This window comes from Apostichopus japonicus, chromosome 4, assembly GCF_037975245.1.
Source record: "Apostichopus japonicus isolate 1M-3 chromosome 4, ASM3797524v1, whole genome shotgun sequence".
NCBI lineage: Eukaryota > Metazoa > Echinodermata > Holothuroidea > Aspidochirotida > Stichopodidae > Apostichopus > Apostichopus japonicus.
In genome coordinates this window covers 13998698-14021872 of record NC_092564.1, presented here as the reverse complement: position 1 = coordinate 14021872, position 23175 = coordinate 13998698, and the positions used below count along the sequence as shown (strand labels likewise).

The 23175-nt window shown below is 37.4% G+C and overlaps 1 protein-coding gene across 1 annotated transcript; it reads left to right on the top strand.

Moving 5' to 3' along the window:
• The first annotated feature begins 310 nt into the window (after nucleotides 1-310).
• On the top strand, nucleotides 311-20086 carry LOC139966527 (isocitrate dehydrogenase [NADP], mitochondrial-like). The gene is made up of 10 exons (XM_071969650.1): nucleotides 311-474; nucleotides 5026-5120; nucleotides 6688-6853; nucleotides 7484-7644; nucleotides 8443-8586; nucleotides 9076-9212; nucleotides 11231-11382; nucleotides 16984-17096; nucleotides 17952-18142; nucleotides 19102-20086. The coding sequence occupies exons 1-10, from the start codon at nucleotides 366-368 to the stop codon at nucleotides 19181-19183; spliced, it is 1350 nt and encodes a 449-aa protein (XP_071825751.1). The 5' UTR covers nucleotides 311-365; the 3' UTR covers nucleotides 19184-20086.
• Nucleotides 20087-23175: the final 3089 nt, after the last annotated feature.

Genomic DNA, 23175 nt, shown 5'->3' with positions numbered 1-23175 from the left:
CCGGCCGCCCTGGCTCTAGACGTACACTACTACAAACCACTCATGCACTTAGTATCACATTTTCTTGTGGCCGTTAAATCGTAATACCGCCAATGAATGCGGCGGAGGACCCATTAACATCACCAAAGTAGCACAATGCTAAGTTCCCGCGTCTAATAAAAAAAGCCGCCATGTCATTGTTAAGCTCAAGGGTAACTGTTTATTCATTTATATGATGTGGGATTTAATGAGTACAAAGCTCCGCCCCATCTACAAATTCATTCTTAGATAGTTCAGAATTAAATATTAATAAGCCTCAACGTGAGTGAAGCTAGTACACCGGCGTTTCCCACATGCATACTCGTGTGTCAAATCAATAGAGAAGAATGGCGACTACTCTGACCAAATTCACCCGGGTTTTGGGGCAAATAACCAGAAATGATGTAGCTCTTAACGGTCGTTTGACGGCAGCGGCTGTATCCAATAGCAGGCAGTGTATGATTAAACTTATTTTTTATTTCTTTAGTTATTTCATCCAACCGAATATTCTACTCCACGAGCACAGTATCACTATGCTAGCTACTGTAGCCTAACGTTAAACATAAGGGGCGTTAGGCGAACGTTTGCCAAGGTTTACCACAGTCAATTGGCCAAGGCCATACAGAAATAAGTGTTGTTACTGATATCGTGATATTATTAGGCTGTTGTAGTCTACACTAGGCTAGTTAGGCCAAAGTTTAGCTTGTTAGTTATACTAGTACAAGTAGTAGCATGGTGGGCTCATAATTGACGCACTTAAGGATTTGAATTAAAGATGTCTATCAATGAAAAATCCAAGTCACTCAACTGTTTGCATTTTTCATATGTGTAGTTCCTCAGAAATGTAATAATCTCAAAATATTTATTGTTCTGTGCCTACGCAACGTACAATTGAGCAGAATTTGACCACAAAATGTCTGCCGTGTCAAGTTCTTTCATACCCCTAAATTGACACATTCGTCGATAAGCTAACTGTAGCGTAGGCCTAAGTATGTATCCATTGACTATGGATGCTGTTTGCTATGCTCTGACTTCTGAGCCTCAGTCTAAGCTCAGACAGGTCACTCCCAAGGAGCAGTGGTATCATTCTTTGGTTAGTTTTAGGGAGTAAGATTTCCAAATGCCAAAAATATGTGCAAAACTGGGGGGAGGGTGTTAAAAGCTTTAAAAAAAAACAGTTTGATCAGCATATACCTGAAATGGATTAAAACTCATCAAATATGTAACTCTGCTTGGCTGCAAAAAGTTTAGGTTTCCTGCTGTATCGTTGCTAGTAATATTTGAAGGTGCGTCAAATAGGAAGGTGCGTCAATTATGAAGCCTTTACTATACTACTTAGGCCAAGTCATATTTACATGAGATGTGGAGTTTTAACTGTCAGCTATTGACTTGAAGTATGATATACTTAAGATTAAAAACACAGCTTATTGTTCACACCAACACATTTCAGTGTAGGAGGCTGGTTACTCCAAATCTAACGTTATCAATGTGTAGGGAGCTAGGGGTAGGCCTAATCGTGGTTTTGCATACACATGCGTGTGCTCAACTACTGTAGTAGAAGTAGTAGTAGCATAGAACCTAAGCATCTCACTGGAGTTACACTTGAATGATGCAAAAATCGGATGTAAAATCAAAGTTGGATTTCAATATTTTCTACTTCATGAACAAGAATGACACTTTCAAATCATGTATAATAATTCGTTCCCTACCTAGGAATATACAATTTACTAGATTATTTATATGTTCTCATTATGCAAGTGTCATACACACTGTAGTTCCAGAAATCCTCTACACTTACCGCGATCCGTCTCCAACACGAAATGTCGTGTTAAGTAATGATGCATGACATCGTTTGCATTTCGGACATAGTTCGATGTAGAGTATACATATTTTGTATCCTTGCTTAATTTGGAACGATTTTGAATAACGCATATTTGGTGAGAACCATTCACAGAAGTTGTGGTGTTTTGAAAAGAAAGAAATAAAGCTTTTCATTCAAAAAGCATTTGTTATGCTTTACATAGGCCTTGTTGTGAGTGGTATGTGTACTTCAGGTTGGTGCCCTCAAAACAAAGTTTGTTTCCTGCGGACGCAAGCAATTTGAAAGTTTTGCGTCCTTGGCTAAAAAATTGTGCCCCAGACGCAGAATGCTGCGTTCATAACAATGCTGCTATATATTATGACATCTCTACATGCCTACCTTAGCACCACCATGTGATGTCTGTTTGTCAGGGTTCCCACAGCAGAGAGAAGAGAGAGGTGTTTGAAGGTATCAAGGACACATTTCACAAATACCTTCAAGTTGACACTTCCTCTCTTGCACTTGCATGTAGAGAAAAGTGTGTACTTTGTAGGGTTCTACATTGAGGTCAAGACAATTACTCGCGCATGAATGTTTTCTTATGAACTTTCTTCATTCGCTCTATCTCTGTCAAAATAGTGGCAAAAAAGTACCTTGCTAAGATAGTGTGATTATTTACTACAGAATAGTACAGAAAGTGCTACTGTAGAAAAGATATTCTTTTGACTGTTAAGATCGAATGCGTAATGAGGTTTAAAGGTCCACTGGTAATACTGTTGACAACCTTTCAAGAATCCTGACTCTCATTAATTGCATCAACTTTGTACTAGTGCACTAGTGCAGTAGTGCAACTTTGTACTACCGTAGTGCAGTTTGTGTTTGACAACCCTGGTGAAGTACAAATAGTGTACCCTACTTGTTTTCGGTGATAGTTGATTCATTTGTGGTCGGAGACAAAATTGTCAATGCTTTTGGACACAACAAGTTGTTGAGCTAAGCCATGTAGTGTCTATCCTAAGACCTGTTTTAGGATTTTAAGAAAAGACTTAGTTAGACTTCTAAGTAAAACATTATACCTAATGGAAGAAAGTAGATTACCATGTTCCATTCTAAATAGTATGGATTTCATCCTTACTATTAAGAAAATAAAGGTAGGGGGGGGGAGGTGTAGGGCTAGCTGATCAGCAAGGAATCCTATTACCAGAGTTGAAAATTCTCTGGTACAGCTACTAGTCATAGTTTTGCCAAGTTCAGTAGAGTATATTTAGATTTACATGTGTTTCTTTGGAATGGTTGATCAATTATGCTTTTAATCAAGCATCACCGACTTGAACAAAGCAATGTTAATTTTAACATTACTTTGGGAATAAGGTCTGGCAATTCTTTTATGCAAATTTGGATACTTGGAGAAAACACTTGTTTTCACAGTATTGTAGCTGTATTTTAAATGTAGCTCTATATAACATGTGACTACAGATTAGCTTAACCCACAGATTCCATAATAGCAACTGATGAATGCAAACATTTGGATTTCTTGTATGGATTTGCTTTTGCACTGAAAGTATGTGGATGTCACTTGTGTGAAAATAGTATTTAATTAACCTTGATAGAGTCATATGATTTTAATCACTCTCAGAGGGTCATCCAAGCCTATTGTGGTGGAAGTGGCTCATCTAAAAACACTTAGGATTTTGAACTGATACTGTAAGTGTTGCCAAGCTACAGTAGAGTGTATCTAATTGCTTTCACTGCATGATATAGATGTTCATCTAGTCAGCACACAGATGCTGCTCAGCCATTTGATGGGTGCAAAGGGTGTGAAAGAAATCAATGAATGTTCAACTGCATTTGTTATCTGCCTATTGGCATTGGTGATGTGTGAATGTTGCAGTTGCAGTTGTTTTCTGCCTATCAGTAATTGGTGATGTGTGAATGTGATTGTTTCTTGTTGAGGTTGCTGTAACATTGTCAAGCATGTGATTGCCATGCACTCAGTTAATGATGTTTTTATCAAGTTAATGTTAACAGGAATTCTATAGTTGAAAACATTAGGAATAAATCAATTTCATCTTATTAAAAAAAATATCTCAAACATCATCTACTCAATGGAATTTTTATTCAAATTGTGAAAACCTTGTAAACACGATATCTCAAGAAGGGAAAGTCAGACAAACTTCAAAGTTAGTGTGTGGAAGAACCACATTAAGTACAAGAAGCCCATTGTTTTTTGGTGGAGGTCAAAGGTCATTTTGGGTCACCAGGGGTGAAATTGTGAAAACCTTGTAAACATCATATCTCAAGAAGGGAATCATGGGCAGACCTCATATTTGGTGTGTACCTGTAGGAGTACCACATTGTGTAAAAGAAGCCTACTGTTTTTGGTGGAGGGAAAAGGTCATTAGGGGTCATCAGAGGTCAAAACTTGAAACCCATGTAAACATGTACACCCTCACTATACATTTCGTCAGATTCATGAAGAAAACTGCTTATGTTACATCATCAAAACCACAATGCATTTTTGCATTCTGGTTTGGATGTGTTTTCTTTAAGGGACCAGACTGGAAGTTATCTCATTTCTGGTCCTGCTTCCTCACTGCTATATTTATTTACAGTATTATCAATTGTATATCATTGTGATTTAATGGCAGAAATAAACAAAACGAAACAGCTTAATGACGATACACTAAGTCTTCAGTACAGTATGTGGCATACACATGTGCTATCAACTACTGTACACTGATCACTTATTTGTTCAAGTTTACTGATTACAAATTTAAAACACAAGTGTAAAAGGTTATATGCTGTCACCATCCTCCACCCCCCCCCCCCCAACCCACAACTGTATCCACGCCAAATCCACCACACTGCAAACATTTGAAGGAATAGAAATATTTTTCTCTAAAAAAGCAATTCAGCTCTCTGGTTCTGCATGTCCCCCCCCCTCCCCGCTGAATACCCAAGGACCAATATCCACCTCCCTCGCACCCCTCCCCCCCCCCCCCAAACACACACCTAAAAAAACAATTATCACCTTTTTTCTTTTAACATGTTTCAGACTCCCAGTACTGTATTGTCTGAAATAACAGGGATGGGGCAGTATTTACTTACATGATAACTGGATGTACTGTACACACAAATTGGTATAGTGATGACCAGCTTGTTGTTTACATGTGCATACTGTATACCTGTTCCTTTTCCTCCATTAGATTCTGACCAGAAGAGAATAGAGGTTGCCAAGCCGGTTGTAGAGTTGGATGGAGATGAAATGACTAGGGTCATCTGGGAGAAAATCAAAGAAACAGTAAGAAGTCTTGACTTTTGACTAATTTTAATGGATCGTGGAGACACTTGTATCCTTTCGTCATATCTGACACACATTAAACATTTGATATCATAAGTTTTAAAGGGACTATAAAGTGATTTTAGAGAGGAACATCAACTGAGGTAGTCATTATTCAGAAATGACTGGCTTTCTTAGTTTATGTTAACATGAAAACTTGTGGACACAGCAGATTGTCACAAAATTATGTACATGGTCACAGTGTACAGAAAATGGACCTTTCAAAACTTCCAAAAAGTGGCTGAAAGTGTGCAAACATTGTGGCCATATTTAGCATAACTAGCAATTTTTATATTGCTTTATGGTCACTGTAAATATTCAGAGTTTGTATGTAAGATATGTAGAGATAAGAGATATCCAATCATAAATAAGATATGTAGAGATTAGAGATATTCAGTCATAAATACTGTAGCTACATCTCAATTGTTCTTCCCGAGTAGTTATAAATAAAAAGAAACCAACAGTACAAGTGAACCAAATATTATTAATTGAGAGAGTATGTACAGTCTTAGAGAGAAACAAAGTACAAGCCACACGTGAAACTTTCGTTCGTTCGAAACAATAAAAGATCATAAAACAAAAGGCAACAGGTCAAACGTACATCGTCTCAAAACACCTCATGCCAGCGTCTCAGCATGCTGTTGGTGGAGATGTTATCCAATGCTTTTGACATTGGTCTGTTAAGGAAAGGAAATGACTGGTTTCAAGTAATTGAGGAGAGGAAGTAGCATATGATAATATCCTTTATGGACGATCATGTGACAGGAAGGTTTGTTTCATTGTAGGATATATTTTAGTGTGTGGTTATGATTAAGGTCATACAACACTGGCTGGTTTGTTACCCAGTGATAAAACAGGGTGACGTGATGGTGGTGCTATTCATATTTGATTGAGAGCTGGCATCCTACTGTATGTCCATCTTTCAGTGTAATATGTCAAGGATAGACTCATATACTGTTTGTAGGATAACAAAGTCATGTAGGTTTAGATAGGCTACTTCAACTGACTATTTCAACTTTTGAAGTTACACCAAAGACAGCTGCAAACCTGGTGAATATTTTGTGCCACCACTGAGCACGAAAATTTGTCCTTACTCCTTATGGCAAACAGAAAACCAATTTTCTTTATCTGGCCTTCTATACTATATGAGACGATACTGTACCTGTAGTACAGGAATGTTACACCAATTTATAATGTTCTGTATATCTTTACATGTTAAATGAACATTATTTTGTTGGGTTTAATGATCAATCATCCATACAGTATAAGTATACTAGAAATTAAAATAAAGGCCACTTATTCTCCAAACTAAGTAAACAGATTAGTTTCCACTCCCTAGTTTGTTACAGTACATTATTGTGGCACCAATGTCTCCAAGTTATATAATAGATCATGAGAAACCAGAGTAAGCATCTGTTGAATACATTCAGCAATTTTTTTCATTTGGGATAAGGAATAAAACATACCTAAAGGAGGCTACTAATTTTTACTCTTCCTGTATTTCTTTACTTGTTTTTTCCTTCTGCAGTTGATATTCCCGTATTTAAAAGTAGATTGTCTTTACTATGATTTGGGATTGCCGTACCGGGATTCCACCAATGACCAGGTCACCATTGACGCCGCCCACGCAATCAAGGAACACAGTGTAGGCATCAAGTGTGCTACCATCACCCCAGATGAAGAGAGAGTTGAAGGTGACCAAACAAAATGCTTGAATGTTGTAGTTTCATGACACAATTTAATTTGACAAAAATCACAGATATTTATTTTCTAAGTCATTCATAAAAAAAACATGAAACGTGAACAACATGAAGAGATTTTCCTTCGGTACATGTTTCCTTTCTCTCTCAGGGGGGGGGGAGGGGGGCTATGATGAATTTCTTGGTATTGCCATGCTCTACACATGAGGGGTTGTTTAAGATAGTGATAGTTGATACAGTTTGAACCAGATATGAGCGAGAGAATAGTAATTGTATCTTGCATCTCAGTAAATCTTTATACTTTCATCACTTACTCCAGATGAGAAGATTTAAAAGCAACAATCCCCGTCTCCATTTAGGGTTTATGTCCCATCTCAATATTTATGTACAGTAAATGTAACAAACATTTTGGAGACTTGGTCCTTCATTAATAGATGAGATAAGGAATATAAAATAGGAGACGATATGCTAGTTACCTGTGCTTCAGTGAAATTATTTTCTGCGAAACATGTCACATACATTCAAAAGAGTATTTCAGATGAATGATTGTATTCCCATCCTGCACCACAACTGTAGATCAATTTCTTCTTTTTACCATTTCAATTTATTTCAAACTTTCTGCAGAGTTCAAGCTGAAGCAAATGTGGAGAAGTCCAAACGGTACCATCAGGAACATACTAGGTGGAACTGTCTTCAGGGAACCTATCCTTTGCAAGAATATACCCAGGCTTGTTCCTGGCTGGACCAATCCCATCGTCATTGGACGTCATGCTTTTGGAGACCAGGTTCGTGTTTCAAATGTTTCATCGTAATGTTATGTCTTCTTTTGCTTGTTTATAACTTCCATACGTTGAAATTTCTTGAAATCGGTGAAGTTCCTACCTATCTCATTCCAATGTCTTACATTTTATGTTACATTTGCAGGATAATTTCTCTTGTAGTAGTATTCTTATACATCTCAAATTACCTTGAACAGAAAATTGTTTTTATGGTGCATCAGTTTCAAAACAGAATGTTTTAAAGTTGAAACCATGAGAAAGGTCTTTGCTCTTTTGCATATAAGAATCAGGGCTGTGGTAGTTGCTCTCAGTAACTGTGGTTGACAAACTTAATATTCCTCATACAGAAAAATTGCTCAAGTGACTAGAGTTAATCAGAGGCAAAGATTAATTAGAGGCAAAGATGTTTGTGAAAGGGAATCAGCTAAACATCAACTCCCAAGTTGACTTTCTATGGTTCTAAAAGAATGTTGCATCTGAGAAGAGGTATACCAACCCGACAAATAACTGTTTGAAATGAACTCAGAAAACGTTTGAAACATTGTGATAAGTTTAACAAGTTTGCTGTCACTGTTTGATGTCAAATACTGACTCAAGCTAGTTTACCAAATCTATCAATCATAACTCAAAAGGAGAAGACAACTTCCTAGAATTTCTCATCAAAATTTTGTTTATAAACATTAACCAAAATAATTGCAATGCAATAAGCCGCTTTATATCCTAAGAAGGCCGCCGATACTTGTTTAGTGTTCTGTTCTTGAATATCACTTCTTTGGTATCAATCTTCTTCTTGTTCCTTTGCAGTACCGAGCTACAGACTTTGTTATCGACAAACCTGGAAAGTTTGAAATTGTATTCACTCCTGCTGATGGCAGCAAGAAGACCACGTACGAAGTCTTTGACTTCCCTGGTGGCGGTTGCGGTCTGGGAATGTACAACACAGACGAGGTTGGTCTCACATCAGGACACTTTATGTTTTTAAATTCCAGATTAGTATGGAGGGGACAGGAGAAAGATTTAAAGCACTACGATTAATTGTTGTAGCATAATGAACAGAAATTGTTCTTGATTTTGCCCATGAATTATTTTGATTAAACCTTGTCCGTTGAGCCTTTTGTGCAAATTGAATTTTGTTGATGCTTAGATTTAGAAAAAAAGATAATTCTGTTCGTGGCAAGACTATCTTCATATACACTGTAGTGCAGCATTGTTGTGTCAACAGACACACTGGTAACCTGTTACAATAATGGCCAGTCCACCCTCAGTTCCCTCCATCTACCAGTTTACAATGACCAATATTAAATTTAAATCTTTCTTCATTTTCGATCCATTTTTTCATTATTAATATGTTATCCCTTGTCGTACTTTGGTAGTTCCATCGATGCCATGCAACCACTTAAGTTTTGTTCTTTGCAATTTGTTGTGTTTGATTTCTAGTCGATCGAAGGGTTCGCTCACAGCTGCATGCAATACGCTCTGATGAAGAATTGGCCGCTGTATATGAGCACCAAGAACACCATCCTGAAGCGATATGATGGCAGATTCAAGGACATCTTCCAAGAGATATATGAGAGGTAAACAACACAGATTGATTCAGGAATTAACAGACTACAAATTCAATTGGAAATTCAATTGGATGGGTGGTTGCCATGGCACAGAAAATAGATATGGGCCTAAATCCTACCATGGTGTAACTTACTTCAGTATGGAATAATGAAGGCTCATCTTACTGTTGAAAAACATACGATTGAAGGTATTATGCACCTTCAAAATTAAGTGCAAATGTATGCCAAGTAAAAGAGAGGTTGTGAATGATTTGAATCAAGTGTAGCCCAAGCAAATGATGTATTAACTGTCATCTTGTTCACAATAGTGTCTTTGGCATTCATGGATTCTCACAAATATTGATATTTGTAGACGGTCTAGTTTCATGCTACCTATGAGGAAAGCAGTGCACGTTATTGAATCACTTTCCTAAAAAAAAGAGCAGAACCGCTCTTTCACATAAGCTAAGGTGTAGTCTAATCTCGCATAAAGTCCTGCACGTGAACGGCATGAGTAGCGTATGAACATGTTACAATTTGAAGACAATTCCTGTCTTCTCCTTTTACCTGTGTTGCATATATTTCTCCAGTCTACTTAGTTTATTAATATGGTCGAGTTGATAATTCAGGTTCAAATCCAGTAGTAAATTTAGTAATGCAAATGTTACTAAAAGCAAACAAAAGTTCCCTTTAGCTTGCATTGATTGTGCCCTAGACTATGGTAACTACCACACACATTACATACCGGTATTCCTAGCTCGAGTACCACTCCAGGGACAATGCTATGGAGAAATTATTGGTAACCAAAAGAGAAAAGAAATGTGGCTTCATATTCCTACTTTTGCACATTGAATTGTATTAAAACACCCTTGAGTGTTGGTTCTGAAATGCAGCACAGTTTTAAACATGATTTGGATATTTGCAGCTCCTACTTATTGCAAAGTGTGTCTATAGAAGGTGAGTTTTAATTGGGATTTTTGAAGCTAGAGGAAAGAGGAGCCTGGTTGTGGTTTTATTATGCATGTAATGGTTCCTAATGGTATTGTGCTGGTAAATGATAGATATGGCATAACAAGCAGTTTGGAATTTTCATTAAGGTAAGTTTCATATAGTTGGTATAGTTAGAGAGAGAGTGAGAGGTATGCAGATTCTTGCTGTTAAAATTAACAGTTTTTGCAGTAACATGTGAGGGTAGGGTGTTATTTACTTTGTAGAAACTTGAATACATCACCGATTATTAGAGAGCTTCTATGACCTCTGTACCAGTTTTACATTGTCGTGCGTGCAATGTATGCTATCCTTACAGAATGTATGTATCATATGTATTGATGACATGTTGCTTCCTCATAAAGTATCCATCCAGTTAGCCTCATCCTAAACTTGAGAATTGAAAATGAGATGGATGGTTCATTCTTAGACAGTCTATAGAACTTCATTTCAGTAGAATTCACATTACGTGGGTTCCCAACTGCAATATTATACTTTGCCAGCAAAAATAGTTCCTTTTCGATTATAGCTGACAGTATCCAAGGAGGTAAATTGCTTTTTGAGGTTTCCAATATCCGTACTGATGGATATCAGCGAAGTACCGGTTATGGTTTCCAATATTGGTACCGATCAATATCAGTGAGTGGATATTACTGGTTGAGGTTTCCAATATCGTTACTGATCAATACCAGAAAATTACTGGTTATGGTTTCCATTGACGGTACCGATCAATATCAGTGAATCACTGATTGAGGTTTCCAATATCTGTACCGATCGATTTCAGCGAATTATTGTTAAGGTCTTTTAATATCATATAGATCAATATTGCTGTTATCTGTGAATGTCAGCATCAGAATAACAGAGCCAACCCTGGTTGCAGCAAAACTGCTGACTCATAGGTGCATTTGTTGACCTGTATCTTTACGTCAGTTATTGTGACCAAACATAATCTGTTCAATTTCAAAATTTACATAACTGGCAAGCAGAGTATGAAGATTAGCATGTACGTCCTCTGATGCAAAACAGACAACAAAATCTTTTCAATTTCTTTTCCATTGTAGCAAGTACAAGTCTGAGTTCGAGGCTAAAGGTATATGGTACGAGCACAGACTGATTGATGACATGGTAGCGCAGGCTTTGAAGTCATCAGGGGAATTTGTCTGGGCCTGCAAGAACTATGATGGAGATGTGCAGTCAGATGTAGTCGCCCAAGGTAAGAACTTTTTGGAATTGACATTAGTAACAATTGTCACCTGCGAAGGTTCTTTTATGTATGCTCATGTAAAACTGGCATCATTGAAAGATTTAAAGGCCACATGGAACGTACATTTTACATTCAAATTTGCCATTCTAGGGTACCATTCAGTAGGCATGAATGTTTGATAGGTAATATCCCACATTTGATGTTGGATATCTTTATAAATAAAAGAATTAAAGAGTGTACAGTACCGTTCACATTAAATCGGCCGTGGCATCGTGTATCGTGACAAAATATGAGGAGACTCGAGGAGTCTATCGTGATATCGTTTCCATTACGCCTATAGCAAGTACCTAACGTGATATCGTGCGTCGCATCGTGGTCGTAATATCGTGATAATGTGTGCATCATTTCACTGGCACTGTATACTATCGTGATGTTATCGTTATAGCGTGAATCACGTTGCAGAACGATCGATCGTTTCATCGTGATTTGAAAGAATTGGGGTAGGCTTCTTCCCGCAGTAGATGAAATCATCAATTAAACGCAATGTGCAATAGATTTATTGCAAATTCTGATCAAAAAGTTTGGTGTGTCACCAAAATTAAGTGTCAATCGACATACAAGTTTCATAATCGCAAAACTAGTACGATACGCCTAATGAACACACTGTAGGCCTACTCATCCAAACTCCTTCATACAAACCCCTTCTTTAAAAAAAATAGCGGTCGCAAAATATTTTCAGTTCGAACAAAACATTCGTTCTGAACTTCTTGTATGCAAGAATATCAGCCTAGGCTTTAATTGTAACTAGCAAATCGTCCCAAATGTTACGATAGGGTTAATATGCATTTGTAACGCTGAATATAGGCCTACAGTAGCTTTTTCACCGTCCGGGATGCATAGGGTGGCATACTTTAGTATGTTTGAACATTGTTTTCACTATCGAATTTTGCAAGATTTTCGAGAAAATTGTTTGCTTGAAGAATGTTTTTCCGCACCATATGATATGCTCAAATAAGCAGTTTCTTTTGCATAGCATCAGTAATCGATATGATCCTGATGGCAACCCGTATTGACGCGCACATTAAAAATTATACAAAATTGGTCATAACTTCTGTTAGAAGCATTTTTTATTTAAATGTCATAAAGTCATTTAATTGCTTTTGGCCGGACAGTTTTGTATGGTAGCAACCTTACTTTCTGAAAATACTAGACGGTCAAGTTGATTACGAACCTCGTAGAATTTTCAAACCAGTCCAGACATGTTTAGTTTCACCAAATCCTTCATACCATGCAACAAAAGTATATTTTTTGAATATTTATGTGGTAATACTTGAATTTTTCATTTTGTTCAAAGATGTGTTTAAGCATCATGTAACGTAGTTAAATACACATTCGCTCAAAATGCAATGATTAGGGGTAGACCCAGTATATTTTATGGGTTCCGGCGTGTCTACGTTCCGACAATTGTTTTTGGTTTCGATGATAATCGTAACCTTTGCAATCATGCGTGTGTGTATGTGTGTGTGTGTGTGTGTGTGTGTGCGTTTGTGACGCCCAGCTTGTAAACACGATATCTCAAGAAGGGAAGCTTGGACAGTTCTCATATTTGGTACATAGGAGTATCTTATTGAGTACAAGAAGCCTATTGTTTTTGGTGTAGGTCAAAGGTCACTTGGGGTCACCAGGGGTCAAATAGTGAAAAACTTGTAAACATGATATCTCAAGAAGCAAAGCTTGGATTGATTTCATTTCTGGTATGTAGGTTGACCACATTAAGTACAAAAAGCCTATCGTTTTTGGTGGATATCGAAGGTCATTTAGGGTCACCAGGGGTCAACTTGTAAAAACCTTTTCATAATATACGGTATCTCCCATCGTCCAGCCTATAAGTATATGACATGGGCGATTCGCCTCATAAGAATAGGAGAGCCTACTGACAATTGAAAATGATCTTACGGGCATCCGTAGATTTGAATCTGAACTCGCGACAATATCCCCATTGACTTAAGTGTGTCGCTAGAAGTCCTGAATTGCTATGTACATATCTACATACATGTACAGTGTCTTCCAAGGCTTGCTTGCAGACCATAGATATATAAAAGTGCTAGAGCTACTTCAACACTTGTGACTCATCCGTATGGATATTTTGCTAAAGAGTTGATGTGATTTCGATGGAATAGTGCACTTGAATGGCGAAGCATGCCTTCTCTAGAAAATATTTGTAGATCATTGGTAGTTCTGGTTGGATGTAAGTTGCACAGGTACCACGAATTTCAAAACATTTCTTGGCCAGCTGCCAAGGAGAAACTAGGTCAAGCACCTGTGAACTTGAGATTTGTTTTCACTTCATGGAGTTGGCTGTAATGTTGGCCTAGTTTTTCTCAACTTGTGAAACTACCATTGACAGGGTGTGACAAGGTTGATATTTTGGGACTAGTTGTGAATGGGGTAAGGGGTTGTTTCAAAACATAACAGTCATGTGATCCAATGTCAACAAAGGTCAATCAGGGGTCAAAAACTAGTATTTTTGCAATAACTTGAGAACCAAATGTCCATTAAGGTTGGGAGTTAAGCTATTGTAATACAATAGTAGACCTGCATTTGGGTGACCTTTGACCTCAGGTTGACCTCCAGTGACCTGTATTAGCTTCTTTCAAGTTGATTCTTTGAAGTTTTGTGGGCATATTCCAATCTAAATTGTCCATAAGTGGACTCCTCTGCAACCTTAATGTGCGAAGTTATTAGAGATTTGGTTTGGTTTGTAATACTTGGTGTGCGGATTCATAACATTGAGTACAAGAACCCTACTGTTTTTGATGGAGGTGTGTATAACCACGTACAGACTGACCTGTGTTAGCATGCCATAGTGTTATTGTAACAGCTAGTTCTGGTTATACTAACAAGCAGAAGTCTAGTGCATTGAAGTCATCGAAACCTCAATGCATTTTGCATTCTGGTTTACTCTGAAGTTCTTTTGACCAATATTTTTGACCAATATGTTTTCGGAGTTCGGACCAAATTTTTTTAAGACCCATAATTTTTTGGACCAAAATATTTTGATGACACAAATTGTTTTTACTCTAAAATTTTTTATGACCAATTTTTTTCGGACAAGCACTATTTGGGTCATAAAAAACTCTGGGCCCTTTTATTTTTTGTTTCGTAAATAAAAATTGGCGCGTCCGAAAAAAATTAGTCCCCCCAAACAAATCAGGTCAGAAAAATTGTGGGTCCAAAAAAGTTGATTCCACAAAAAAAAATTGGGTCCATATAAAATTGAGTCCCCCCCCCAAAAAAAAAAATTAGGCCGGAAAAAATTTGGGTCCAAAAAAAATGAGTCCCCCCAAAAAAATCGGGTCCGAAAAAATTGAGTCCCCCCTAATAAATAGTTAGTGAGACAAAATTTGGGTCTAACAAAATTGATTCCACAAAGAAAATTTGGGTCCAAAAAAATTGAGTCCCCCCCAAAAAAATAACTTAAGCCAGACAAAATTTGGGTAAAAAAAAATGAGTCCCCAAAAAAATTAGTCAGACAGAATTTGGGTCTAACAAAATTGAGCCCCCCCCCCAGAAGAAAATTGGGTTCAAAAAATTAGAGTCCAAAAAAATTGTCGGAACTTAAAGAGACGTCGGAACATAGAGACGTCGGAACATAGGGTATGTCACCCTTCTTAATACATTGAGAAAATACTAGTCAAAAATATTTTCTGAAGAAAAACCGTACGATATATTTCACAAATATTGATGCTTAGATAAGTGCTTCCTCACAATCAACGAGCCGCCCCGAAATTCACTCCGCTTACGTAAAATTTCTATATATATATATATAACACATGGAAAAAACACAAGTTTTTACACACATTATTCCCATTGACATTGTTTACGGAACATAAGTAGGTCAACGACATTCGAACTTGGCAACTTGCCCAAGTTCATTGCACCGTGGGAACGACACAACAAATTGTACATGATTGTACATTTTCCCGCCATCTGGACGCCCGAGTGTAACTTTTGATGTAATATGCAAATTATTAATGGTACTGTGCGGTTAAAACTTAACCTATTGTGACACATACAAATTTTGGGAAGTTGATGTAGATGTTACTTTTGTATCAAATGTTAAGTACTGTATGGTACTATAATTTATAAAAGACGCTTTTCCGCAGGTGGTAGGGAAAAGGGGTATTTCGGTGAACTCGATCTCTTTGTATAGTATTTGGATACTTAAAATGACCATGTACTGTACATGCAGTTTCAATTCTATTTAGTAAGCTGTTCTTCGCATTTTTATCCTTTGTGGATCTTTATTGGAATAAATTCGAAATGTATTTTTGACGCCAGTATTTAACGGTAAGCATTTTTTAAATTGTTAACTGAGCTTCAAAATCCATTTTCTAAAAAGTCGGTTTTCATGAAGGTTTTATCAAATAATAGCTAGGGTAGGAAAATATTAATTAACCACATTAAAGAAAGTTTTTCTATTATCCAAATAAAATACATGTTTCTCGTACTGAGATCTGAAAAAAAAACAGGCTGACGTTTTTCTTCTTTTCATGCGCTAATACTAGTTTGGAATATGTGGCAACCTTAACAAAATAATTTTTAAGGTTAGTTAGATTTCTTGAATCCGAATAGAGACTCGGGAATCAGGAAAAGGGAGGCCCCTTGCGCGGACGATGAAGATGTTTTGTTTTTAACCGGCCCTGCTTCAAAGTTGTTGGGGTGGAATTTTTTTCCCTTTTCATTCTGTTCGAACCAACGATAAATTATATAAAAAATTAACACAAGAAAGGCTTAGTAGTACTTTATTATTCTTCAAAATGTTGCCAACTATTCAAAGTAACGTGGAACATAAAATCTACAACTAACACTACTAGTAACAGAAAAGTCGCTATCCGTACGTAACGTTACTGTTGTTAAATAAAAAGTTAAACGTGTAAAGTTGTGAGCTGACATCAAAAAGTTTTCAAGGCGGAACTCCTGTAAAGATCGATTTTCGCACAGTAGAGTAGGAACTTCATGATACACGATATTACGACTTAACGAAATAGCGTGAATAATAAAAACCCAAAGCCCAAACGAAGTTACGAATTGTGTTGCGCTCAGCTTGAAATCACGATCTCACGATATAACGTGTTAGCGTGAATGTAGCAGTCATGTTTGCTATCGTGAAGGCTTGGTATCACGATATAGCGTGTGATCGTGGTATATCGTTATATCGTGGTAGCGTGTACAAAAAATTTACAGTAGTCAGGTTTCACGATAGAAAACGATAGAAAAAGATAAGGGCATCACGATACACGATGCCACGGCGGATTTAATGTGAACGGTACTGTAGCTGTTTTCAGGACATCACATACTGTTTACATCATGCATTGTGTATTATTACAAAATACATACAGCACTAAGCTGTTATATGTAGTGGATGGAAACACAAGTTTGCATTCGTGTCAAAACCTCACAGCAGATGCAATAGATTTTTCAGATCTATAAAAAGTGTAATGCAAAAAAAAAAAATTCAAATGGGTGCAAAATGCAGAACTGATATGCTCATTGTAAGACTAAAAGGTGACCTTTGACTCTGTTTATTGTTTTCTCTATTTTCTCTAGGTTACGGATCTCTGGGTTTGATGACCAGTGTGCTTGTGTGTCCTGATGGTAAGACCGTCGAGGCAGAAGCTGCTCACGGAACCGTCACCAGACATTACAGAGAGCACCAGAAGGTGAGTCTTTTTATCAATCTTACTCTTTTCACTAGATACGTTCGTTTGCAAGGCGGCACTCGCCTAACGGACATGTATGCAAACAGGAAGGCACTTACCTATAGGAACGGCACATGTTTACATCCTCATACATCCTCATATACCAGGGCATGCGTATTACTGCACTTGTTGTCAAGCACACCATATACAGTAGAGTGTGCTGGACTAGCTGGTCACTTCATTTACTGGATCAGAAATTCAATCTGAAATGTAGGTCTACATGGGTTTGGGATTTTGAAAATAAACTGAGCAAAACTAGTAAAGCTGCCTAAGATGATTCCACTACTTCTGCAAGTTAGGTCCTAACGTTTAGGCTACAGTAGGCCTAGGCCCCTACACTACAGTACAAACTTCTGGCTTCATGCCTTCCTATCATACACACATCCGTGTTTCATCAAGTTGCCTTGGGACCCTCAGTGTGCCTGGGCTCAAACACGATACGTAAAGCAATTACATTTATATCTCTGCCAAAATTGGTAAATTGGTTATTTCAGGTTACGGTAAATAGCTAAATGCTTGACTTGTATCGACAATACGTCTTGAATGACATGTGATTTCTACTTACATTTCTGCCATTCCTCTTAAGAATAACTGAGACAAACCAAAAATTAGCCATAGAGGCTTATCATTTTTCCACATTTGTAATGAGCATTTATGCTTGCTTCTGTTACATATGGAATTATTTTTGTTGTCCACATCTTAGTCATGTTTACATTGGAATATTTCACCTTTTTTTTTCTTTTTCCTTTGGCGAATGATAGAGTTTTGCATGAATTTTTGTTTGGATCTTTACTCTGTAATCCTTTGTTTGTCTAGGGCAACCCAACAAGTACCAACCCCGTGGCTAGTATATTTGCGTGGACTCGAGGTCTGGAGCACAGAGCCAAACTTGACAACAACGAGGACCTGAAAAAGTTTTGCAGCACTTTGGAGTCTGTCTGTGTTGAAACTGTTGACAGCGGCAAAATGACCAAAGACCTTGCAGGGTGCATTTATGGTCTGAAAAAGTAAGCAGAAGTTACTTGAAAAGTGTTTGGAGTAATATCAAATATATTCTATTGCCAAGAGGATTAGCCTCATGTCACAGATCTTGTGATGTTTTTTAGGATAATTGGAGCAGACATTTAGAAGAGAACAATGTCCTGAGAAGGTGCTAGTTGTTATCATATTCTTTGTGTACATTGTTCATGTGCATGTTTAGAGTCATATTACCAACCTTGGGCAGTGGTGTACTGCAGTAACGCTGAACATACTAATTATAAATTAAGATATTAACTAAGAGAAACTAATTAATTTATTAAGAGAAACTAAGACCTTCTCCTTGCAGTGGTATCCCAAAAACAGCTTGTTATGAATCAACAACTTCATCAAATTCTTACAAAATCCATTGCCAGATGCTGTTGTTACGTTAACGTAAATAGCATACAAGCCCCAAAAACTTTCAAGAGTGTTATACTATCAATTTATTGTTGCTGATGCAGTTGGGAGGACTAAAGTTGATGGAATCATTATTCCAGAATTGCATCTCTTAATGCTATGTGAAATGCGCCAAATTACTGAACAAAACAGTACATGTATAGTAGTTTTGTACGCAAGGGACCAGATTTTCAGTTAGCTTATTATTATCAACATTTCATAAATCTCCACATAGTGAATGTGAACGTATCCCTTGAAGTTAGAGAATATGTTTTTACCTAGGTTCCTTCCTCATACTAGTTTAGCAAGTTTATTGTGGCCAAGTCAAGGATATAAATTGCAGCATCTAGCAACTGTTCCCAGATGGCTATCGTAATTGTGTTCCAGAAATTGTACTACTGAAATCTGCATTTATCAGTGAAGAATAAAATGACCCAGTAAAAGTGTAAATTTACAAACTATGTTTATTACCTAATGATGCGATGAAGGTCAAGTAAGGTCTGTGGCTCAAGTAATCAATTGCAATTTCTCTCTACCTTCTTTTTCACAGCGTCAAGCCAGAACACTATTTACACACGATGGATTTCTTGAGTGCGATCTCTGAAAATCTCAACAAAGCACTGTCCAAGTAGGAAGACATTTTGTTATTCGAAAGAGCAGTCTCTTCTCAGAAGCCTGAAATCATGAGGACAAAGTTTCCACTGCACTTTAATCATGTTCTTATTTTGATTGCAAATTTTAAATTTTTGATGTGGTTTTGTTGTTGTGGTGTGGTAGGAGTCCAAATTTGTGTCACCACAGAGTGTGTTACCCACCTTATTTGTCAGGTCCTCCATGGGTAAAGAAAGTTTGAAACAGAGCAAAAATTATTATAGGAATGGTCTCATTCTATTCAGTATGCCTTTATCAGTTTTTAGTCTCCTTAAATTATTCCAGTTATTTGTGCTAGAGTCAGATACTTGCCAATCTACCACAAACAGCTGACTCATATTCCATTCGTAACGATCTGACTTTGAAAAATGCAATAAACGTAAAGAAAAACTGATGATATGGTGTTCTGAAGAAAAGAAGTCCATACCTTTGACCAAAGGAATGAACCTGCCGGTAAAGATATATTTTTGCACATAGTGGAGTAGAAACTAGAGAGTGTGAACCATTTACCTCATGTTTCAATATTGCAAGGCCACAAGCCATTTGGCAGTTATCACTTTTCAGTATTGTGTTTACTAGGATGAAACCCTGTAGAATAATCCTTTCTTGTTATAAAGAACAGCAGTATGTGTAATCATTGTTAGCATTAATCCCTGGTGAATAGTGTATTCAAAATCAACTTGAAAAAGAAAACCAAATATTTGAAAAATTTCTCCATTTCATTTGTGAAGCGAGTGCTAGTAAAATGTTGATGTGAAGTTTTGATGTTGATAATCAGAAGGATTTCATGTCTAACGCAATGAATTTTACCTTATTTGTTGACGTTTCCCTTTGCAACTTTGGGGTAGAGAGAAGGACTATTAAAAAGCTGGAGTGATGTCGAACATATTGTCAAAACTTTTTATTCTGTGTGCCTTCTTTTGGGTTGTTTCCCCCCCCTCAGGACTTCCATAGAAGAAACTCTTCCACTGCATTAAGGTATATGTAGCAGCATAGATTAACCCTGTAAATTACAGATCCCACTTTTTACTGCAGGGGTTGCATCTTATTATATTTGCTCCAGATTTGAAAGCTATGTACCAAAATATATTGTAGTTGCTTTACAATTGCTTGTCTCCCTAGTTCACTGTTGGTTTTTGCCTTTGTCATTGATACCTCTGCAGGGAGGGAGAGGAGATCAATATATGCAAATTCCGGGGCTTCGACTTGCCTTACAGTATCGTCACTTGCTCGTGCTACGCCACTTCTGGCAGGCACAGACACCAAAAACTAAACCAGTTCAATGTTGACGTTTAACTAGTTAATTCCTTTTTTTCAAATTGGCTTATTCTCTAGCAAAAACGAGATGTGTTTTCCACCTAAGGGTTTTATTCTAAAGATACGGACGGCCAACGACCCTCAGGGCCACAATCAGTTCAGTCCTTTATAAAATCCTTGATTCCCATCTGGCCATTCCATCAAGGTTCAGGCGCCCATCCCCTTCTCCCCCTCCCACACATGCACACATTGTATTGCATAATTCACCCACCCACCTGGGGCCCTCGTCCATCTGCTTAGGGCGTCATCCAGAGTTGTGGTTGTCCTTGTCTTAACTCATCTCCGTCCACCTCCCGGATCTGAAAGAACATGGCTACAAAAACACATACCTGTCAACTCTCCCGGCTTTACCAGGAGAGTCCTGGTTTTTACCCGAATCTCCCGGTTTCATATTCTATTCTTCCAGTTTTTCTATGTTCTACACTTGCGACATTTCTGAAAATAGCCAACAATTAGTCCTATGCTTAGTAATTCCCAACAGTTACGCTGAACAGGAAAGGCTATTCAGTGTAGTTCGCAAGAACAAGACAGACAGTCGGTCAAGTCTCAAGCTTGATGGGATAGCCATGAAGTCACAATATCCAGAGTTCTGTTTCAAATGGAAGCCTACCAAAGAAACCCTGTAGAAAGCGAAGCAAGCTGCTGTAAAATACAAGAAACGCTGATTGGAATGATTCTCTCACTGTATTGCATAAGTAGATCGACTATACTTATTTAGGAGTATTTATTTCATTTCAGTTGAAAATTACCAACCTCCCTATTTTCCCCTTGTTCTCCCTATTTTTTGGCCCTGAAAAATGTTATTCTCCCTATTTTGGGGTCAAACAGGTCTGAAAACAGTTAAAACATATCAAACACACTTTATAACCTGGGAGTTGTTATGGAGTTCTGTCTACAGTGGTTTTATAATCATACCCCCAAAACCACCGCAGGATATACCACGCAGCCTATGTACAAACCCGACGACTAAACACGAAGGTCAGGCCTCTCCAACCATATGAAGTTTCCGACTCAGGCGACTTGTTCAAAACATCCTCTATCGTTGGACTATATCTAGCCGATTACTTCATGGGGCTTTCCCTGATACTACCCGCATGCGCAGTGGTTATTCTTTGTAGTGTCATGGCCGAAACTTATGTGCAGTAGAAGAAGAATCATAATTTTTTCTCGTGAATACCCGAAATTCGGCGGGTTTTTCCCGGAGTAATTATGCCAAATTAATCTCCATTGTTTGCGTCGTATATTGTACGGAATATTGGTAATTTAAGGCTGGAAATTAGTGACTTATTTAAATTTGCGCATCGTTTCGGCGATTTGTTATTGTGTTGTCTCGTAAATCAATCTCTTTATACTTATAGCTGTCCAAAAATGGATCGTAAAGTCATGGCACTTACTGCCAATTTGGAGAAAACTGGAAAGTCTGATGTCAAAATATATTATTTCGTGGGCTGTTATCATGGTAATTTCATGATTGGTTAAATTTTGGCGCCATTTGTTGGCAATAACGGCGAAACTATAGCCTATTTTGTGTATGAATCTGTTTCACGAACCAATGATACACTGTGGTATAATCAGTATTGCGAAGTTTGGAATACTGCGAAGTTCGGACACCCCTAAGAAATACATGATTTCACCATGACAACTTACAAGCAAGGAGCCAGTTTCACGAAAACTACGAAGCTACAGCTATTTTCTCTCCAAAATGACCCGTGTGCAAGTATGTACTTACATAAATGTCAGTAGAATGAAGTTATAGTTTTGGGGTGTTTTAAGGCTTAGGTTTCCGAACTTCGCAGTGTCCATGCTACTACAGTATGTAGTAGTGGTACTGTGGTAGGGCTAGGACTAACGTTAGTTCTAAATGTTTTAAGTTGTTACAACATTTCATTCGCATGTTTAGGAAATTTAGTACGATTTACCGGAAATTATTTCACCGAAAGGCTCAACCGAGAGAATGGTTTACTGCTTGGCCCCCTAGTCAAAACTGAAGTGTACACATATTGATAAAATCAGCCAAATAAATTGCCTACTGTATGAATACTTTATATTAATACTTTAGCTTAGGCCTTCAGACAGTTGCTATAATATTAAGTGAGCCACGAATTTGATCATATCTCATGATTATTTGCCTAATGCTTCTGAATGACATATTTCTCATGATAATGACTTGTCACAATTTTGCTGATTTATTTTCACCATGTCCACTCCAAATGATATTTTAGTCATCATAGTTTCAAATTGTACTGATGCAAATGGCACCTTTCTTTGTATGTATCTAGCAGCATTTCATTCTTCATCAATCCAAATAAATGTAGAAATGACAAATTTTGGAAAGTTACCCAATAGTGATCTGTGGGTATGAGTACACCCTGGGTATGATCAGCTGTATAAAGTAGTATATACAAAAAGGAGTATTCAGGACACTATCCTCATTGTTTTTTTGCATTCTGTGTTAAATTTGTAGTGAACACATCATACAGTAATACCAGTGCATGCTTCATACTGGCATTGTACTTAAATGAAAAGAAATTACACAAAACAAAAATGTGATTTTGCAATGACTGTTGTCAACTTTTCATTGTTAACATAAAACTTGGACACAAAATTATCAAAATGGACAAAAGAAATTAAAGCAGACCTGTCAACTCTCTCGGTT